We start from the raw sequence: 16,895 nt of genomic DNA, 5'->3' as shown, positions 1-16,895 counted from the left end.
TATGGAGAGATGCAGGGCCACGGGTGTGCTCTCCAAGAGTCATATGGGTGTTTAAGATATACCTACATACATATGTACACACTCACACATATACATTCTCAGAAGGTGCCTGGGACCAGTTGCCTGTCCTCTCACTGCCTCTCTTTCAGGTAAGTGTTCTAGATGAGGGTGGGCTTTATGTTCATATTCTGATGAGCTTCAGCTGTCCAGCACCCCGTTGCCTACTTCATTCTTCATCATCATTGCACCATTCTCATCAATAAGGTTCCCACTCCCTCATATCCTGTATCTGCTGAAAATGTGTATTCTTTAATTTTTGGATGCATAATTCTATTATAAGCTTTTAAGTTATCTTAATTTAAAAAAATCTGTTGTGTTGAATACATTTCATCTTTTGGTTTCTGAAAGGGGTATATTGCATTTTGTCAGCTTCTCTTTGTATACCATGCATTTTTGCTGTACATACTTCAAGTTTTATTCTTTAAGTTGATACATGCTTATTTCTTAATATATTAAAATTTATTTAATAAGATATTTTATTAATGAATAATGAATCTTTTTGTCCTTAATAAAAACATTTAGCATAAAATATATCCTCTTGGATATGAATGCAGTTATACTTCATTATTGCTACTGTACTATTACAACTATACCCTATGATACATAACATCATGATTTCAGAATCATTTTTGTGTATAATGTTTCAATCTTTGTTTTCCATGTTGAAGCTCTTTTTTTAAATTGAAGCTCATGTAGCCTCTTTATTGTTCTCCACAGGTACTTCAGCAGGGTGCCACCATGACTGCTTGCAATGCCTCACAGGGCCACCCTTCTTTCTTCATTCTCCAAGGCATTCCTGGCATGGAGGACAAACACAGATGGCTATCTATCCCCTTCTCCTCCATGTATTTCGTTACAGTGCTCGGGAACTGCACCATCCTCCTCACCATCTCCACAGAGCGCTCTCTGCACAAACCCATGTTCCTGCTCCTCTGTCTGTTGGCCCTCACAGACCTGGGCATGTCTACAACCACTATTCCCAAGGTGCTGTGCATTTTCTGGTTTGGCCAGAGTGAGATCAGCTATGAAGGATGCCTGGTTCAGCTGTTCTTCATCCACTCCATCTCTGCCATGCAGTCAGCTGTCCTGATGACCATGGCCTTTGACCGCTATGTGGCCATCTGCAAGCCCTTGCGCTATGCCACCATCCTTTCCAATAGTCGCACTGGACTCATTGGCTTAGTGAGTTTGGTGAGAGCTATCCTCTTTATTCTCCCCATGCCCATTCTCCTTCAGCAAATGCCCTATCATGCCAATCATGTCATCCCCACCACCTACTGTGAGCACATGGCTGTGGTGAAGATGGTTTGTGTAGATACTACAGTCAACAGGATATATGGCCTGGTGGTGGCCTTGTTGGTTGCTGCGCTAGATCTCTCAGCTATTGCTTCATCTTATGTGCTAATCATCCAGGCTATAATGCGTCTCTCTTCTAAGGAAGCCCACCACAAAGCAGTCAACACCTGCACCACACACATCTGTGTCATGCTTATTTCTTATACTCCCTCACTTTTCTCTTTTCTCGCTCACCGCTTTGGCCAAGGCATTCCACCCCATGTCCACATCATTCTTGGCAACCTTTACTTCCTTGTACCTCCAATGCTCAATCCTATAATTTATGGAGTGAAAACTAAGGAGTTCCGGGACAAAGTGACCAAATATGGTTGCTGGAAAAAAGAACCCACAACCACTGACCGTGGTCAGAAACTTGTCTGGTAATCCAGCGGCTGTGAGTATTAGGAAGGAATGTTAAGCAGATGCAATTTCTGGGGGAATCAGCTAGCGGTAGAAATATGTTATGTTGGCAGATTTAGCTGTCAAGATGTTTATCCTTGGTCAGAGAAGCTAAGGGACAGGAGACCTTCTTGATCTCAGTAATTCCAAAGTAAGGAAATTATCCCCACTGTGAAATGAAAATAATGACATCTGCTTTCTATACTTGACAGAGGGGTTGGACAAATTACATGTTATAATGTCTGTAAAAGCATTTTGAACAACACATGCTGAACACACATAAGATGAGGTAGAATGTTTCCATATGGAGAGAACATATAAGCACCCAATAACCTGCCCAACATCAAATCAATGAGTTGTAGAATGCTACTTACTTTGCCAAGATAAGGCTAAGTTGTGTGTGTAGGGGTGTGTGTGTGTGTGTATTTGTGTGTTCAAGGGGAAGGTAAAATGGAGAAGATTGCTTAGGAGGAGTCAAAAAGGACAATGAATGTTCAAAATTGAGTTTAGTCACTATGTTATCCTTACTGCAGAAGACTTACACTTGAGCAACAGAACTGGCTGCTTCCTTATAAGCCTAGGGAATATGTACAGAAAACATAATCTGAAATTCCCAGAGAAATTTCAAAGGAAAAGGAGAAAATGGGAAATTCTTACTCTTAAAAGGTGGATATGCATTCTAACAAATTTTATATTTATAAAAATTCCTAGAGTCAACTGTTCTGCTTGTCTCAACTAATTCCAGCATATGACAAGAATCTCTAGCAAAGAGAAAATTCTGAGAATGTTCTGTGAAGGGTCATAGTTATAAAAGTCAGTTTTATATTGGAAATCTTGGTTACAGAATTCTGCCAGGCCATTTCTCTGGAAATCAAGGAAGAAATAATGAACAAGCACTTGGGGTGGTGTGTAGAGTTCAGATCGTGTGCCAAGATATGTGAATACATTAAGTTCAGGAGATATTGTTTATCACTTCTAGACATTGATTTGGAATATAGTGGCAAATATTTTAAGACTCATGAAGTTTGTAGCCTGAAATATTTTAGGATTTTTCATCATATTGTATAGCTAATATGTAGAGGCAGAATTCAGTGAAAAAGACATCTACTTTAAAAGCCACATGACCACTATTTAAATTAGACTGTTAAAATGTCAGGAAAATAAATGAAACTTTTCCAGAGTGTTGTTCTAGTTATACTAATAATTAAGGCTTGAAGTAAACAAAAAATTTAATAACATAAGCTGAGAAAGGTGGGATATTTCAGAGCTTGAAACAAACAGTCCAACCTTCAGGAGAGAAAAAAAAAGAGAGAACTAACTAGGAAGTGCCTTTTCTATAAATGGAAGACCAGAGATCAAGGAAAATTTGCAGGAGCATTAATGGCTGAAGAACAGAGTACTGCTTGTCTGAAATAAGTACTAAGTACATATTTAAGCCACTACAAACCTATGAAGAAAAAAAAGTCCTGAGCAAAATGTTGTGGTTAACAATTTTTTTTATTTTTTATTTTTATTTTTATTTTATTTTATTATTATTATACTTTAAGTTTTAGGGTACATGTGCACAATGTGCAGGTTAGTTACGTATGTATACATGTGCCATGCTGGTGTGCTGCACCCATTAACTCGTCATTTAGCATTAGCTATATCTCCTAATGCTATCCCTCCCCCCTCACCCCACCCCACAACAGTCCCCAGAGTGTGATGTTCCCCTTCCTGTGTCCATGTGTTCTCATTGTTCGGTTCCCATCTATGAGTGAGAACATGCGGTGTTTGGTTTTTTGTCCTTGCGATAGTTTACTGAGAATGATGATTTCCAATTTCATCCATGTCCCTACAAAGGACATGAACTCATAATTTTATATTCATAAAAAATTCCATAATTTTTAATAATTTTTGCTTATCTCTTTATTTTGAACTTGTATCTATCAATCTTGTTGAAATCTTTGTAGACTAACAAATTCTCTGTAGATTCTCTTATACTTTCTATGCAAATTGTAATACCATTCATGCTTCCTATTTTTTTATTATGTTTTCTTCTTATCGCATGGCTGTGACCTTTGGTACAATACTTAATATGGAAGGAGCAGTGGGATTGCATACTCCTTTTTATTCTTGCTTTAGAAGCATTTAGAAATGCTTCTAACTTTTTTACCATTTATTACACATTTCTAATTTTTTAGTTCAGCAATATCTCATACTACTTGTGTCTCGTATTTTCTTAAAAAGTAATATAGTCAGTCTAAGATTACATACAGATTTTCATTGGGCTTTTGTAGTAACATCATATTATACTTTCATCTTTGCAGTGTCTGATTTGTGTCTTATTTCCATTTCTAGTGCTTATTGCTAACACCCCAAATTCCTTGCAGAATACAATAATGACATAGTGAAATAAATGGAGAAAACACATTGGTTTCTTTATTAGTGAAGATTCAATCACAAACACAGAACCATTAGGAGAGATATATACATACACATACACATTCAAGGGATTGGCTTACATAATTGTGGAGGCTGGCTAGGCAAGTCCAAAGTCTACAGAGTGGACAGTCAGAAAGTAAAAATCACAAGCATGCTGGAATCTGCCCAGGCATGGGATGAAGCTGGTTTCTAGAGGTATGAGTCTTTCTTTTTCCAAGGAAGACCTAAGCCCCCTTTTAAGGCCTTCTAACTGATTAAGTCAGGCCCACCCCAGATAATTCACCTAACTTAAAGCCAACTGATTAGGGTATTCTGGTGTATCTCTGCAACAACTTTGCAGCAACACCTGTATTCGTGTTTGAATAACTAAGAGTGGTGTGTGTACAATACAATGGCTGTTATTTCCCTTCCATCTTAAGTCTCACAAGAGATTATTTCTAGTAGTCCACTTATCTGAAAAGATAATAGAAAGTGAATTCCAGGGAATATAGTTTTGCCTATGCAAATTGACACTCCACAGGGCTATTACATTCTCCATAGAATGCATTATTCACAAATTTTCCCAGAAGTTGCTGAGAAGTAGACTTGTTTTGTGGGATGAACAAAAAAATTCCCAGTGGGTGGAAGGCTTTTGGAGGCATCTTTAGCTCTAGAAAGATAAAATTTTTCAGGTCAAGATTCTAGGAAAGGAAAGTTGCTGCAAGCCTATTCTGCTCTAGATTTTTAACATGACTTATTAAGGATATTTGTGGTAGCCAAATTGTCCAGTAGAACTCATGAAGAGTGCAGACCAGATAGCAGTTTGGGGAGAAAAACTCAATCAAAAAACTTAAAAAAATTTTTTTTTGGGGTGGTGTTTCTTTAAAGTATGATCTCTTGACCAACAGCATTCCCTTTAATTGGAAATTTGTTAGTAAAGGAAATTTTGAGGTCTTGCTCCAAACTCACTGAATTAGAAACTCTGGGGATGTGGACTAGCAATCTGTTTAACAGGAGCAGTAAGTAGTTTTGAAGTACAAGGACATTTTCAAACCACTGGCTTAGAGAGCCTCTCAGGAGCTGAGATAGAGTATGATCACCAGAATTCAGATCCAGTCCAGGTGTGGGCACTGTTCATGGTTAGTATAGATCTCTTTAGATAGGGTGTGGCTGAAGGAAAAAATATCCAGGGGAGCTTTTGGAAAGAGAATAAGGGGACCAACTTAACTAAAGATGATAAGGAGTCCAACTGCAGTAAACTGTGGAAAAAGACTACAGTTCTACATTGACAATTCTCCAAACTCTCCCTGCATAATGTGGAATCCAGATCATGGCAGGAGCTACTTTTCTGAGAGGTTTAAGATACTCATTCATACCTGAAGAAGGTCAGGGATGTATGGTGGAGTAAATTACAGTAGTGGTAGGGCCATATCAAATAAATATTTGAGTATTAGAGTATTGGTACCAAGAGTAAATTAGTCCATAGAAAAATTAGGTTTTAGGTTTAATGCAAATGAGCTCTCTGACAATATAGTTTACTGAAATAAGTACAGTGGACAGGTTTCCAGCAAAGACCACCAGGAGATATAGGTTTGGTAATGCTTAATGCATGTCTTCTCAGGTGTGCTCAGTTTATAAGATAATTACTTTATATGGTGAAAAATTGTCTTTAATAAGTCACATCTCCTAGATATCATGTATGGGTACAATTTCCTATTGAGTTTCATTACCACCTTGCTACATCATTCACAGGTAATATAAAAAAATCAGCAAAGCATTTCACAAAGCCAGTCAGCAAGCCTGGGAACATGTGTAGTAAATTCTCTACAGTATTAGAGTCTTAGGAAAAAGTAAACATAGCAGAATGCGCCAGAGATAATCACAGAAAAGAGTGGAAGGGAAAGAAAGCATGTCCTGGAATCCTTTGGGTGGTAGAGCTGCCTTCAAGTAACCACAGTATTTGTATCCTCAATGACTCTAAAATGTTAGGTGTCCTTATGGAAATGGTGCCAGTACTGATATGTGGGGAGTTAAAACCAAACCAAAACAACAGGAAAAGAATTCCAAGGGAACAGACTACAAATATGTCTTCCCTGAATCTTTAACAAAAGCCTCTGGCTTCACCTTCACATTCTGATCTGGACTGCATTCAGAAGAGTAGGGCGTGAATGCCCAGTTTCCTAGGGAACATAGAGGCTCCCTAGGCGGCTCTAGCCTTAAACTCAGTGCAAGCCACTACACTCCCAGGGGGCTGTGAAATATATTTCAGATAGTTGAGGGTGAGCAGAGACTTGTAATGTTCTTGCAATCTTCTGAGGATGTTTCTACACTGTGGTGCCTTCTCTTTTCTGCTCTCCTGGAATCCTGTGAGTTTGGCTAGGAGAAGACTCTGGAAAAGGCATTTCTTAGCCCTCAAGAGAAGTTTTTCTGTGCAAACTGGTTATGGAAAGTTTGCTTGAAAGCATGGAGAATAAGATTTAAAGACCAAGAAAGGAAATTTCCCCGAGTGACACCTCTGTAGAGTCTGATTTGCAATTTTAGTTAGCAGGCATCCTGAAACAGAAATTATAGTTTGGCATTAGGCTGAGTAGTTGGAAAGGGGAACACAGCGGGGAACTGCCTGGAAAGGAAAAAGTAAGTGATGTGTTAACCAGATGAAAGACATGCAAGGCATTGTGAAGAAAGTTTATGGCATTTACTATAATATTCCTGAAATTACTAACTAGCAATAATTTCTCACGAAGCACGGAAGGGGGAATTTGTATGCCTAGTGAGGTGGACAGACACTATAAAGATGAACAGCATGAAACTAGGCAGAGGGAATCAACAGAACCTTAGATTTCCTTGAGCTTTTTTACCCCTAGTATTCTGACATCAGGCAGAGGCAGCCCAAGTGTAGCTATGCTCTGGTGCGGACAGGCTTACAGCCTTTGGTTTCAGGGCATGGAAAACATTCTCCACCCCCAGGTCTCCCCCCAGTTGTGATGTTAGAACTTGTATCTTACTGAAGATACTGGCTTTAATGTCACAATAAGCATCAGGTTTGTGATTGGGTTGGAGGACAAGTTCAAACTGAGGTATGAGTGCGAATGGTCACAAAAGTTTCCTTATACATTGTATAAGGAAAGACGTTAGACCACGTATCTGCAAGTTGGATGGAATAGTGTTGGAAGTGAGGGAATGGATAAAAGAGCTCATGGCTCTATAAAGGATTGGTGAGTGCAAAGGTTGGGGTTCCTAAAAAAGAAAAGACTAGAGGAACCAATAGGACCTGCAAGTAACGTTCACTTACATCAATTAAAGGAGGAGTGAATCTAATCAAGTAATATATGGTCATCTGTGCTCAGTCCAGTTTCTTCAAGGGAAAAACCTAAAATGCAAAAGGAACCTAAAAAAAAATCAAATTAAGCCTCCTGGCTCTGAGTAAGTGAATTTGTAAGAAGACCAAAAACTGTAGGCAATGCGGCATAAACTAAAGAGTTGGGTGATGCTGTGAGCGGGACTCCTCTACTTCTACATTCTGAGTTCAGGTCCATTATCTGTGTTGAGCCATCAGTTGAGCAGAGATCACATTCGCTGATAAATTAAATTTATGTCATAAAAGCCATAGCTGAGTGCATCCAATTTGGCTGAGAGCGATCAGGATAGCTGTTTTCCAAATTATTGTTGTATAGCCCTAGAAGGCATACAGAAAAAAAATTATAAAGAACATGTGTTTATAGTTTATCAACAAGCTTTCCCTACAATGGAGCAAATTAGATTGAATGTAAACTAGTTACTCATATAAACACGTACACTAAGACAAGATTCTAGATGGTTAAGAAAACTGCAGTGAGGATTCTGCACTGGATATGAGATTGTTTCCTATTAAAATGAAGGTGATGATAATAAATGACATTTATTAAGCACCTTCTGTTGATCACACGCTGTAGTAGATACTTTTCTTTAAATTCTCACCAGCTTGTAAAGTGTTATTCCCATTTTGCTTATTAGAAAACTGTGAGGTTCTAGAGGAAAATTGACTCATTCAAAGTAACACTGCCAATAGGAGGTAAACACAAAGATTTGTTCCCAGTTTTGTGGGTTCCAATGCCTACATTTGTTTTAACCACCGAACTTTGCTGCTTTAAATCCCCAAGATTTTATACCTCTGAAATAGCCTGCCTTGTCAAAGAATACATGAAGGCAATCATGAGATCTGGCATACATTCTTACCTGAATATTAGATGAGGGTCTGGAAAGTGCAAAACGTATCAGTAATGGTCACACATTTGACCACATCCAAACTTTCCCCTTAATGTATTTCTCTTTGGGAAAGATAAGCCCCTAGCTGAAATTGATTGGAAACTTGTATCTTTGCTGCCTCTGCCCTCCTAGGCATAAGCTTACAGAGCACTGTGTGCAAGACCCTTCATACACACCTCTGTTACAGGGGTTTATCCCTCTCTTTCCTGGAAGTCATATCATTTGTTGACCCTGAGCTGTGATCAGATTAGCACTGTCACCAAGCTCCTCTTCTTCAGTTAGTTCTTAAGTCTCTGAAAACAAAAAACAATAGTTGATATTGTTCACCAACATATTTGGGCTTTCTGGTGTGGTTTAGTCTTTTAAACCCATGTACATTCCAAAATAGGATCATCTGTGTGGTTAAAAAATGGAGAGGGCCCTTTACATTTATGTTCTCAGTGACTATATACACAGAGTAGCTGGTCTGTTAAGAAACAGGAGAGTTTAACTCTCCCCCACACCTAATATGTACACACCCAAAGGAAGAAAGAGATACGACAAAGAGTTGATTCTCCTTTGATAACTATATTCTAACTCCCCAGATTTCCTGGCTTTTTTGTACTGATCTTCACAGTATCTCCAGCTTTAAAAATAGGCTAGTTATATATGACACAAACATTAAATATTTGTGGTTGGACACCTGGATATAAATTTCCAGGCAGTGAAGTCCTCATACTCATCTTGAAAACTTTTAGCTAAAATGATTTCTCAACTTTTATGCTAACGATTGCCCCTCTCTTTATTCCCAACACCATGGTCCCACATACTCCGCATAATTCCTTTTAGCTTAAGTAACAACTTGCTGTGGATTGAGTCCCCTTAGGGGCTGGGGTACCGGAAAGGTCGGATAAATGAGAGAATAGTATAGATTTTTTTCCCATAAAAAGACATTAGTCATCACTGTCCAGGTAAAGTGAAAGTACTCTTGTAAAATCACTTCTTGCCATTGTGGAAAGGTAACATTGAGAAGGATTTGACTATGCCCTTTCTTAGAAATCACCAGGTACTGCAGATGGAATGTGAATAAAGGATTGACCAAGATGTGGGCTGAAAATCTTGGAATTTTCAGTTTCATAAATAGAATGAAGTCCAAAGGGTTACCTTCAACATTTTGGGGAAAGGATAGCTGAAGCATCTTACGAAATTTCAGATGAAGATTGAGCAGATATATGTGAAAATATATCTATAGCTTAGTAAAAAGAGTGGAAACGACTAGAGTAATATTAAGTTCAAAAATAATTACTAAGTACAGGGTCCCAAATTAGAATCTATTCCAATTTAAAGGACAAGAAAAAAAAGTCCAAGATTAACCAGTGAAGTATGTTTGTAGTTTGTGTCACTAAACTGAGAGTCACACCTAATTTCTTCTTATACTCCATAAAAGACAGTGTGTATGTATGTGTGTGTTTCTTTGTGTGTATGTATGTATTCAGGTATATTTGTATAGCCTTAGCTAGGATACAATTCTAGTTTATCTAAAGGCTTACTTGAGCCCTTTCTCACATTCATTTATTTTATTTAATAAGCATTATATATCAGGTATTATTCAAAGCTCTTCAGAAATCTTTAGAAATATTAACCCATATAATTCTCTTCTCTATAGGGAATAGATATGATTATTATTGCTATTTTATGGATGATGAAGCTTTCTAAACATGATATAGCTAGTAAGTGTTACTCTTCTCTCATTCCTATCTCTGTTCTATCTCGTTCCTCCAGGTAATGTGATACTATGTGGAGGTTTCTGACCACAGAGAATGTCCAGCACTCTTGGCCACAACATGGAATCTCCTAATCACACTGATGTTGACCCTTCTGTCTTCTTCCTCCTGGGCATCCCAGGTCTGGAACAATTTCATTTGTGGCTCTCACTCCCTGTGTGTGGCTTAGGCACAGCCACAATTGTGGGCAATATAACTATTCTGGTTGTTGTTGCCACTGAACCAGTCTTGCACAAGCCTGTGTACGTTTTTCTGTGCATGCTCTCAACCATCGACTTGGCTGCCTCTGTCTCCATAGTTCCCAAGCTACTGGCCATCCTCTGGTGTGGAGCCGGCCATATATCTGCCTCTGCCTGCCTGGCACAGATGTTCTTCATTCATGCCTTCTGCATGATGGAGTCCACTGTGCTACTGGCCATGGCCTTTGATCGCTACGTGGCCATCTGCCACCCACTCCGCTATGCCACAATCCTCACTGACGCCATCATTGCCCGCATAGGGGTGGCAGCTGTAGTGCGAGGCTCCCTGCTCATGCTCCCATGTCCCTTCCTTATTGGGCGTTTGAACTTCTGCCAAAGCCATGTGATCCTACACACATACTGTGAGCACATGGCTGTAGTGAAGCTGGCGTGTGGAGACACCAGGCCTAACCGTGTGTATGGGCTGACAGCTGCACTGTTGGTCATTGGGGTTGACTTGTTTTGCATTGGTCTCTCCTATGCCCTAATTGCACAAGCTGTCATTCGCCTCTCATCCCATGAAGCTCGGTCCAAGGCCCTAGGGACCTGTGGTTCCCATGTCTGTGTCATCCTCATCTCTTATACACCAGCCCTCTTCTCCTTTTTTACACACCGCTCTGGCCATCACATTCCAGTCCATATTCACATTCTTTTGGCCAATGTTTATCTGCTTTTCCCACCTGCTCTTAATCCTGTGGTATATGGAGTTAAGACCAAAGAGATCCGTAAAAGAGTTGTCAGGGTGTTTCAAAGTGGGCAGGGAATGGGCATCAAGGCATCTGAGTGACCCTGGAGTATAGAAGGGACTTAATCGAAAATTAAAAAAAAAAAAACTTTTCAAGATAATCCTCAGTATGTGAGACCAGAAAGAGCTTTTAAGAGGGGGATAATGTCTTCCGCAGAAATTTCTAGACCATTTCCAGAAATGATAAATCACAGAGAAGAGCATTCTTTCTTTCCTTTCAGAGAAGTGTAAACATGGGACAATTCTTGCAACCTGGGTAACGTGCAGATATTGAAAACAACCCACTGTCTTCTGGAGGGTTTCTACCTGCTGCAGTTTAGAAGAGTCCCTGCATAGCCAAAAGATCTCTTCTCATTTCCTGGCACCCTTCCAATATTCCAGGCATGGATTTCTAATTTCATACCTTAGGATATAGCAGCTAAATTACCAGCTGCAAGAATCAGAAGATAGGACAATATAGCCACAGTTAAAGAAGTTAAAGCTGCAAAAAATTTATTATGCTTTTCCATAAACCCTGTATTTCTCCATTAGAGCTTCAAACCAAGAGGAGAAAAAGATCCACCAATATCCACAATATTACTTAGAGGCAGAACAAAGGCTTGAAAACTAGAATCCTTTAGGACTTCTATGAATGAGGGCACAAGAGAGGTTAGGAATAACTCTTCATTTCTAGACATTTTCTATTTATCTCACAGGTACACTCCTGTCTCCAGCCCCTCGGGAACTAACCTAAGTCTGAATGACCTTGGATATCATCCCTCACAAGCAGTTTCCAAATATTCTTGTACATACATACAATGGGAGGACCTTTCAGAAGTCATTGACTTATCTCCTGAACCTATAAGAAATGGTCACTTACCCAAACCACTCAGAATGGGAATTCTTAATTATTAAATTAGTCTTTATTTATTAATTCATCTATTTATTTACAATGAAAAGAAGATCAAGCTTGATTCTAGTTAACTCCATGTGGTGATGGAAAGTTCCTAACTATATCCATGAAACTAAGATTGGAAACCAGTTACTGTGCATACTGAGCTTTCTGTCCACTCCCCACCAAATAGCTTCAGACAATTTATCAAACACATTCTCTTAACAAATTAGCACTTTCAATTTTGAGTTCGCCAATGGTACACATTTTTTGCTTGTCATCCGCTTATATGCCATCCTACCCTGTTAGGTGGAGGGAACACAAAACTCCCTTGTGGAAGTTCACAGATGCTCCCATCCTGGGAAAGTATCAGTCCTGAGGTAGAAAGCCAATGCCCAGCTCTTCAAAGCTCTGTCTCTGTCAGGAATATAAGTGTTTTATTGAGATACTTCAAATATGTTGGGATAAACAGTGCGCAAATAGTGAAACTCAGTGAAGTAGGCTGAGCACTGTCCATTTTTCAGAGAAAAAATAATCACTTTTTATAGGGATAGTACTAGTATATGGGCTGTCACTGGTTTTAATTTTTTTATTCTAACCCTCACATTTTTTTTATTATACTTTAAGTTTTAGGGTACATGTGCACAATGTGCAGGTTTGTTACATATATATACATGTGCCATGTTGTTATGCTGCACCTATTAACTTGTCATTTACATTAGGTATATCTCCTAACGCCATCCCTCCCCCCCCCACCTCCCCCCACCCCACAACAGGCCCCGGTGTGTGATGTTCCCCTTCCTGTGTCCATGTATCTAATTCTCAAATTGAGATATTCTTTTTTTTTTTTTTGAGAGGGAGTCTCACTCTGTCGCCCAGGCTGGAGTGCAGTGGCGTGATCTTGGCTCACTGCAAGCTCCGCCTCCCAGGTTCACGCCATTCTCCTGCCTCAGCCTCCCGAGTAGCTGGGACTACAGGCACCCGCCAACACGCCCGGCTAATTTTTTGTATTTTTTAGTAGAGACGGGGTTTCACCGTGTTAGCCAGGATGGTCTCGATCTCCTGACCTTGTGATCCGCCCTCCTCAGCCTCCCAAAGTGCTGGGATTACAGGAGTGAGCCACCGCGTCCAGCCGAGATATTCTTAATAGATTTTTAAGAATTATATACAATTCTAACACTACAGTTTATCAACAAAATTACTTTTGTGTTCTCCAAATTGACCATTTTTCTAGCACAGAAACCTACAACCCCAACTGTGTAACAATCTTATACTGTATCATGGGTTTCTACACTTTATAGAACGTTTCTAAAGTATATTGTAAGCAATATACTTATAAGCACTGTTTGTTCATAACTTCTCTCTTTAACTTGAATCTCAATGCTAGATGTCTATGTGTTCACCTTTTATGATTTGCAATAATAAGTTTATATCATGATCAACCCCTTATACACCTCCGGCCACTCATGTTTGTAATATTACATTAATTTCAGTTCCATAAAAAATGAAATGACAAGGAATAAACTGTTCAATTATCATCCTCATATAAACTTTTGATGTGTATAGCCATTATTTCCTCCTTTCTTGCTATATTTATTTATTGCCAATTTCTTTTTCTTCTCAAGAAAGCCTCTTATAATATGCCTTTGGGATCCCAGACTATCAGTTACTTCTTGCATTTCTCCTGTTTATAACCCATTTGAGTTTACTGGCACCTTTGCCCCATAGAAAAATTTCTCATAACCTTAGTGATTTTTTTAAATGAAAGTTTATGAAAAATATTTTTGGAACTAATTATTGCTGCCTTCTTATGTCCTATTCTTTTCTTATATTACAATCTAACTTCAACCAGAAGTTGATGTTTCCAGAGAAATACCTGTCATCAAAGTCAGCAGTAACTTTTTTTTTTTTTTTTTTTTGAGACGGAGTCTCGCTCTGGCACCCAGGCTGGAGTGCAGTGGCACGATCTCAGCTCACTACCAGCTCCGCCTCCCCAGTTCACACCATTCTCCTGCTTCAGCCTCCCGAATAGCTGGGACTACAGGTGCCCACCACCACACCTGGCTAATTTTTTGTATTTTTAGTAGAGACGGGGTTTCACTGTGTTAGCCAGGATGGTCTCGATCTTCTGACCTTGTGATCCGCCCGCCTCAGCCTCCCAAAGTGCTGGGATTACAGGCGTGAGCCACCACGCCTGGCCAGCAGTAACCATTTTTAACAGAACTACCTTAAACTGTGTTATATTATGACTTACTTCTCCAAAATCTATCCACTGTGATTTCTATGATCCCACACAATCCTAGCTTTTCTTTCATGTCTCTAATGTTTTTCATCCTCTTCTCCTTATTTTATTTTTAATGAACCTGACTTTTAAATGTTGGTGTTTCTCAGAGATCCATCTTTGGCTAACTTCTCACTCATTCCAGTCTAAGTCCATAGCAATGGGGACTATGAAAGGAAGAGCTGAAAATCCAGAACAGTGTCAAGGCAGAGGGCTTCCTGCAGGAGACAGCAACTAGACGTCTATGCAGAAAACACTCTGCTCTTCATTGCATTAGGAAACTTCTTTTGCCTTTTTGTTTCTTTAAATTATGACCGATGGTGTGCTTAACTAATTCCTTCCCACTGTCATTATTTCTTGCTTCTGATGATATCATCTTGAACTCAGCTTGACTGTAAGCAGACTTCAAATTATATTAGTATTTGGAATCTGTTCCTTGTAAGAGTAAGCAATGTAGGATGGTCAAAAGGTACAGCCTCATCCCTTCCATTCATGTATACTGTTCAGTTAATAGAGAATTTAGTCATAGTGTCTAATTTGAAGAGCAATGAAAACTAGAAACTTTCAGGAAGAATCCTTTTCTAAGTGAGCAATGGGCTAATGGACTCATATATTTGGCAGATTATGAAAAGGACATAGAGGAATTACTGCTCAATTACTTCATATTCTGCAGTCTAAGCACTGTAAGTTGCTGAGGGTCGGATAAATTCCTACATCTTATCCACTTCTCATTCATTGTAAATGAGATTCTTTAAGCATTTTGTATGTTCAAGAAGTTTACTGGAAGAAAGCAGAGAAATCAGCAGGGGAGGCAAGAATTGTGATAATATCGAATTATTATTTGATGTAATACAGTAAAGGGTTTTCTGGTACCTCCAGAATTGTTGTGTACGTCTCAGAATTGTAAGCCTTTTCTCTACATTAAAAATAAGTTTCTCATTAATCTGCAGCTTCCTTCCTGTTCTTGGTCCAAACATTTCCCTAAAACATTACCAAATGGTAGCTCTTAATTTTCTCTAACTAAACATAACAAATGTATTATATCACACCTACCTACATATGCAAACCTTTAACCACATTTTCTAAGGTTAATTGACAGGTACCATTCTTCCAGTTTGAGGTAGGTCCCTGCCACATGAGCCATGGAAAGTGGCTGTTATCACCCCTCCTTTTTTCAGCAATCATACGCTCTTATTTATCCAATTATCTCTGACTTATCAACAATCTATTTTTCTCTCTACCAAATAGTTCATACTGACCTCCAAAGATGCATTATTTTTCCCCATCTTAAAACAAGAAATGCTTTTTAAAATTTAATTTTTATTTTTGATGTATATTTTCACTTTTAATTGACTAATATATATAAGGGATGCAATGTGATATTGTGATATATGTATACTTTGTGGAATGATTATATCAGTCTAATTAACATAACTATCACCTCATAAAGTTATTTTTTTTTGCAGTAAGAACATTTTACATTTATTCTTTTGCAATTTTGAAACATACCATATATTATTATTGACTGTGGTCACCACGTTGTACAATAGTTCTTGAAAATTTACTCTTCCTGTCTAACTGAACCTTTATGCACTTTGGTCAACATCTCCCCATCCCCCAATTCCCCACCTTTTATCCTTTTCAGCCTCTGGTAACCACCATTCTACTTTCTACTACAAATGACTCTAAACCCCAACTTCCAACTCTAAACTTCCAACTTCTGCCCTACGTTTTCTTGTTTGTACAAACTTCTTTAAAATGTTATGTGCACAAATTTTTCTATTTCCTAGCCTTTGACTTACTCTTTAGCCCACTCCAATATGACTTTTTCTTATGCACTCCAAAAATAGACAGTTCTTTTCAAAAAGTCATCTGTAAACTCCAAGAGACTGAATCCATCAATATTACTTTAAACTATGTTTCATTAGGTCTGTCAGTACAGTAAAATTATGAATCAATTTCTTTGCCTTCTTCTTTAAAAATCAATCTGTCTTTTCCTGTATAGGTTATTTTCGGTCTCTTTTTCTTTCTCAACATTTACCTAGACATCATGATGAGTTTCTAGAAACTACACGCTAGACCACCTTCTTTCTGTCAGTATCCTCACTTGCTAAAACATCTATTTGTGCTAATAGCATTAATTCAAATATTCCAGTAATTTCCAAATAAAATACTAGTCACTCCAATTTTTCTCAAATTGTTCCTTTGCTCTCTGGAACTACTTTTTCCTCTCTTTGCTAAATAATAATCTCTTGGATGCTTCAAAGGTAGGCACCTCATATTGGTCATGACCTCATTTGAACTCATTCTCTTCCCTCATAATCTGGTTCTTTTCCAGTCATCCTTAGGTACATTAATGACATATTCCATTCCAGTGCATGTACGAGAAACTTAGCGTTATTTTGGGGTCATAAATATTATAAAATTTACATCCAGTATAACTTCTATATCCATCCATTTCTCTTTATCTTCATAGCTTAAAATAAAACTGTCTCACCCTTGAAGTACTGTTGTCAATGCTCATCCAACTTACTTATATTTATTCTTGCCATGT

The 16,895-nt window shown here is 38.6% G+C and overlaps 2 protein-coding genes across 2 annotated transcripts; both read left to right on the top strand.

Annotated features, from left to right (window-relative positions):
- Nucleotides 1-798: 798 nt before the first annotated feature.
- On the top strand, nt 799-1,779 carry LOC129008658 (olfactory receptor 52P1-like). The gene has a single exon (XM_054441027.1). The coding sequence runs from the start codon at nt 799-801 to the stop codon at nt 1,777-1,779; it is 981 nt and encodes a 326-aa protein (XP_054297002.1).
- An 8,462-nt stretch (nt 1,780-10,241) lies between these two features.
- On the top strand, nt 10,242-11,231 carry LOC129008930 (olfactory receptor 52P1). Its single transcript, XM_054441434.1, has one exon. The coding sequence runs from the start codon at nt 10,242-10,244 to the stop codon at nt 11,229-11,231; it is 990 nt and encodes a 329-aa protein (XP_054297409.1).
- Nucleotides 11,232-16,895: the final 5,664 nt, after the last annotated feature.

This window comes from Pongo pygmaeus, chromosome 9 (genome assembly GCF_028885625.2).
Source record: "Pongo pygmaeus isolate AG05252 chromosome 9, NHGRI_mPonPyg2-v2.0_pri, whole genome shotgun sequence".
Classification (NCBI taxonomy): Eukaryota; Metazoa; Chordata; class Mammalia; order Primates; family Hominidae; genus Pongo; species Pongo pygmaeus.
The sequence above is the reverse complement of the archived record's forward strand: the minus strand, read 5'-3'. Positions and strand labels throughout refer to the sequence as shown.